We start from the raw sequence: 5,802 nt of genomic DNA on the forward strand, positions 1-5,802 counted from the left end.
TAGACCAGTGATGGCGAACCTATGACACGCGTGTCAGAGGTGACACGGGAACTCATTTTTTTTGGTTGATTTTTCTTTGTTAAATGGCATTTAAATATATAAAATTAATATCAAAAATATAATTCTTTGTTTTACTATGGTTGCAAATATCAAAAAATTTCTATCTGTGACACGGCACCAGAGTTAAGTTAGGGTTTTTCAAAATGCTGACACGCCGAGCTCAAAAGGTTCACCAGCACTGTGATAGACAGTTCTCTGTTACCCTTTCAATGAACATGCATTTTTTAAATTCTTATTTTATTTGATTTTTAAAATATATTTTTTATTGATTTCAGAGAGGAAGGGGGAGGGGGAGAGAGAGAGAGATAGAAACATCAGTGATGAGAGAGAATCATCGATCGGCTGCTTCCTGCACGCCCCCGACTGGGGATGGAGCCTCTAACCCAGGCACGTGCCCTGGACTGGGAATCGAATGGTGACCTCTCGGTGCATGGCACAAGGCTCAACCAACTGAGCCACACCAGCCAGGGCAATTAACATACGTTTTAATAAGGACTTCCTTAGTCAATGCCTAGAGCAGCAGTTCTCAACCTGCGGGTCGCGACCCCTTTGGCGGTCGAACGACCCTTTCCCAGGGATCGCCTAAGAGTAAGACCATCCTGCATATCAGATATTTACATGACGATTCATAACAGTAGCAACATTACAGTTATGAAGTAGCAACGAAAATAATTTTATGGTTGGGTCACAACATGAGGAACTGTATTTAAAGGGCCAGAGGTTGAGAACCACTGGCCTAGAACAAAACACCACGAAGTGTTTTCTAAGAGTTCAGTTAACACTCAGAATTGTGCCGGGGTCCCAGGCATGTGGCTGCTACGTAAGGCATCTGCCTCCTAGAAGTAGAATTTCCAGCCCGATGCGCCGGGGAAGGGGCTCGGCTCTCTGCGGGGCCCCAGTCTTTCCTGCCGATACCAGGGCTGGGCTGCATCCTCCGTGTTTCCGTAGGGCCACCCCAACGTGATCTCCTGCATGTGCGTCAGCGAGGACAGGCGGTGGATCGCCACGGCCGACAAAGGGCCCAACTGCCTGTTGATGATCTGGGACTCCTTCACAGGGTAGGCTTGGCGCCGTCACTCCCTCCCCTCCCCCCGCCGTCACAGTGCCGTGCGTGCGGGGAGGTGAAGCCAGGGATGGGGCACAGGTGAGTGGGAGGTTGCCCGGGAAGCCCGGCTGTCTTGTCGCCTCCAGGCCTGATGGACATGGCCTGGGCGAATTTCCCGTTTACGATTCTTGGTTCTTTCAGCCCAGAAACTCCGTTTGTTGTGCCCCAGAGTGGCCTGGGCTGAGGGGGGCCAGGTCGCACTACCCGGCTTGGAGGCCCAGAGAAGTGAGGACTGTCCCCGTCCAGTCATACCTGTCGTTTTCCTTTCCCGCGGCTGCTGCACAGAAGGACCACCAGCTGGGTGGCTTAAAAGAACAGATTTCTCAGTTCACGAGTCCAGCAGTCGGAAGCCGGCTGGTTCCGACTCTCCTGGGAGAGTCTGTCCCATGTCCTCTCCCAGCTGCTGGTGGCGGCCGGCGAGCCCCAGTGCTCATGGCTAGTAGACCAGTCCTCCAGGCTGTTTCCATCCTCACACGGCCTTCCCCCTACGCGTCTCTCTGTGCCTTCTCTTCTGTGCAGACACCAGTCATTGGATTCAGGGCCCACCCTCGTCCAGTGTCACCTCATCTGAACCGAATTAATTACATCTGCAAAGCCCCTGTTTCTAAATGAGATCACATTCGGAGGTTCTGGGTAGACAGGAATTTCACTATCCAGACCACGGCCCTAACCTGCCAGGATTGTGGGGGAGAGCGGCGGGCACAGTGCCTGGCGCCTCTTCACGGAAGCTCCTCCTCCCCAGGCCTTGTGGGCCCCTTGCAGTCGCTTATCCTTTGATTTTTTTTCTTTCTTCTTCTTTTTAAAAAATATATATTTTATTGATTTTTTTACAGAGAAGAAGGGAGAGGGATAGAGAGCCAGAAACATCGATGAGAGAGAAAGATTGATCAGCTGCCTCCTGCACGCCCCCCACTGGGGATGCACCCGCAACCAAGGTACATGCCCTTGACCGGAATCGAACCTGGGACCCTTCAGTCCGCAGGCCGACGCTCTATCCACTGAGCCAAACCGGTTCGGCCTTTGATTTTTTTCTTATTTATAAAGCTGTCTCCTCCCCCACTAGACTGGGAGCAACATGAGGCAGTGATTTTTTTTTTAATTACAAAGTAAAGCATATCTATCCCAGCCAGGTGGCTCAGTTGGTTGGAGCATCATCCTGCACACCAAAAAGTTTGCAGGTTTGATTCCTGGTCAGGGCACATACCTAGGTTGCAGGTTCAATCCCCAGTCATGTGCTTGTGGGAGCAACCAATGTTTCTCTATCACATCAGTGTTTTTTTTCTCTCTCTCTCTCATCCTCTCTCTCTAAAATCAATAAGTAGCCAACCGACTTAGTGATTGAGTGTCAACCCATGAACCAAGAGGTTCGATTCCTGGTCAGGACATATGCCTGGATTGGGGCTCAATCTCCAGTAGGGGGTGTGCAGGAGGCAGCCAATCCATGATTCTCTTTCATCATTGATGTTTCTGTCTCTCTCCCTCTCCCTTCCTCTCTGAAAAAAAAAATATATATCTTCAGGTAAGGGTTAAAAAATTCAAGCAATAGGTCACTATGAGTTTTATAATTTGCAAATGACTTGGGGACCCAGAAAAGATTATTTGGTTTGGAATTAATATTCACTTTATTAAAGTGACAAATTGAAAATTATAGTTCTTCTTTAAGCTTTTTCTTCAACTTTTAAATCTTATTTTATTTATGAGCCTAGCATATTTTTGCAATCTCCTTTAAGGGGACTTTGATTAATGTTTGGCTCCACTTACAAATTTGATTATTTACTCATTTTAAACATTTTAAGCTGCATTTAAAAGTTGAATATACTTGATTTCATCTTTAAGTTCTGTAGTAGTCTCATTAACAACTAAATCCTTCACCCATGCTTAAGTGATTCTTGTAAATCTAATAAATTAGACATAAGTATGGCAAATCTTAAGTTCTCTTAAGCGTCCTAATATTGTTTATAAACCTAGTACGATTTGAATTTAAAATTATAAGTCAAAATCAATTATGTACTTTGAATTAGAATCACAAATATAATATTAGAGACTTTGATATATTAAATTCTCTTAAACATCACCCATACTATCTAATAAAGAGGCAATATGCAAATTGACCATCACTCCAACACACAAGATGGCCGCTCCCATGTGGACACAAGATGGCCAGCAGGGGAGGGCAGTTGGGGGGACCAGGCCTGCAGAGGAGGGCAGTTGGGGGTGTCCAGGCCTGCAGGGGAGGGCAGTTGGGGGTGACCAGGCCTGCAGGGGAGGGCAGTTGGGGGGACCAGCCTGGCAAGGGAGGGCAATTAGGGGTGACCGGGCTGGCAGGGGAGGACAGTTAGTGGCAATCGGGCCAGCAGGGGAGCAGTTAGGCGTCGATCAGGCTGGCATGGGAGTGGTTAGGGGCAGTCAGGCAGGCAGGCAGGCGAGCGGTTGGGAGCCAGCAGTCCTGGATTGTGAGAGGGATGTACGACTGCCCGTTTAGGCCCGATCCCGGTGGGCAGTCAGACATCCCTCGAGGGGTCCCAGATTGGAGAGGGTGCAGGCTGGGCTGAGAGACACACACCCCTGTGCACGAATTTCATGCACCGGGCCTCTAGTTCCTAATAAGAAGCAACTGATTCTCTAATCACAAATATGTTAAGAGTGTAGGTCTGGTCCTACCTGGTTTGGCTCAGAGGATAGAGTGTCAGCCTGCAGACCAAAGGGTCCCTGGTTCAAGTCCCGTCGAGGGCATGTATCTTGGTTGCAGGCGCCTCCCTGGCCCGGCCCTGGTCAGGGTGCGTACAGGAGGCAATCAGTCGATGTTTCTCTCACGTCAGTGTTTCTCTCTCTCTGTCTCTCCCTCTTTCTTCCACTTTCTCTAAAATCAATGGAAAAATATCCTTGGGTGAGGATAAAAAAAAAAGTGTAGGTTTGACTGATTTCATCTTCTCTATATTGAATTCTAAATCTCCCCAGGGGTAAGATATATCTTCCAACTAAGGACATCATTGTGCCATTCCCAACAACGTGCGGACCACCTTTCCACATGAATGTTTGGGGTGGCTACACAGTGGGATGGAGTTTCCCGGGCGACAGAGAAGCAGGCTGGCCCTCAGCTAGCACACGGACCTGGTTTTGGCCAAGCAGGACACTGATCGTATTCTCTGGACCAACAGCTCCATAATGAAAAAAAAAGGGGCGGGGGGAGCTGGTAGCCAGGTTCCTGGATTGCATCTTCTTGCCACCACCCACTCTTCATTTCTGATGAAGTCAGGGACCCCAACATGACAGCGTACTTCCATCATGGCTTCTGTTGTCCGTTGCATTCCTTTGGCTCTCTTAGATGTTTAAATGTACTGATTAATCTCTGCATGTGTCGAGGCTTTGTCTGTTTCTTACAGTTCTAACATCTTGCCAAGTGTCACAGTACAGAAGTTTATAAAAAAAAAAAAATAAAGTCCTTCGCACTCAAACCCCTTCTCCAAGTCACCATTGTTTAGTTGGGAATCTATTCCTATAAACACACACACACACACACACACACACACACACACACAATCAGAACATGCTGTGTATACTGTTTTGCAATTTGCTTTTTTCACAAAATTGTGGTGACTTTCCCCAATCTACCTTCTTCTTTTTAAAAAAATACCTTTTTATTAGCTGTGGTACATTTATATCATGGAATACTATGCAGTGGTAAAAAAGAAGGATCTCTTACCCTTTGAGACAGCATGGAGGGATCTGGAGAGCATCAAGCTAAGTGAATAAGTCAGTCAGAGAAAGACAAGAATCACATGATCTCACTCATATGTGGAATCTAATAAAATAAACTGATGAATGGAGTGGATCCAGAGACATGGAAGCATGGGACAGAGTGCGGAATCTCGGAGGGAAGGTAGGGGAGGGTGGGTAGGTGGGAGGTAATCAACCAAAGACCTTGTATATATATATATGCATGGCCCATGGACACAAGGGGGTACGGGGCTGGAGGGGGTCAATGGGGGAAAAATAAGACATATGTAATGCTTTCAACAATAAAGAATTATTTAAAAATATCTTTTTTTTGATTTCATAGAGAGGAAGGGAGAGGGATAGAGAGAAACATTCAATGAGAGAGAATCATCGATTGGCTGCCCCTTGCACGCCCCCTACTGGGGATCAAGCCTGCAACCCAGGCATGTGCCCTGACCAGGAATCGAGCTGTGACCTGGTTCATGGGTCCATGCTCAACCACTGAGCCACTCCAGCTGGGCAGAAGATCTACTTTTAAAAGCATATTGGTCTTTGCATACAAATGGTTTGTGTGCCAGGATGAAGGAAAATCGTATTAAAAAAGGAATATTCAACAGTCTCATAAACAGTGAACCAAACCAGAAAATAATGACAATCATAGATGACATAATCTGTCAACTGAAAGTTAATAAGTAAATTTTTTCTTTTAAAGAATTTGGGGCCCTAGCTGGTTTGGCTCAGTGGATAGAGCCTCAGCCTGTGGACTAAAGGGTCCCTGGTTCAATTCCTGTCAAGGGCACATGCCTAGGGTTCGGGATCTGTAGAGGGCCGCCTGGGAGGCACCTAGGCATTTTCTTATTATTGTCAGCTGAACCCAGAGCATAAGCAGAGCCACGCCCTGGGAACATGCTTCCCCAATA

At 47.2% G+C, this 5,802-nt stretch overlaps 1 protein-coding gene across 1 annotated transcript in view; it reads left to right on the top strand.

Moving 5' to 3' along the window:
• Positions 1 to 5,802, top strand: part of WDR66 (WD repeat domain 66) — a 52,478-nt gene that overhangs the window by 4,930 nt on the left and 41,746 nt on the right. Inside the window, exons 4-5 of the mRNA XM_014547016.1 lie at positions 1,009 to 1,118; positions 1,335 to 1,390. Coding sequence (XP_014402502.1) covers positions 1,009 to 1,118; positions 1,335 to 1,390 — 166 coding nt within the window. The remainder of the gene's footprint in view (positions 1 to 1,008; positions 1,119 to 1,334; positions 1,391 to 5,802) is intronic.

This window comes from Myotis brandtii, unplaced genomic scaffold (genome assembly GCF_000412655.1).
Source record: "Myotis brandtii unplaced genomic scaffold, ASM41265v1 scaffold463, whole genome shotgun sequence".
NCBI lineage: Eukaryota > Metazoa > Chordata > Mammalia > Chiroptera > Vespertilionidae > Myotis > Myotis brandtii.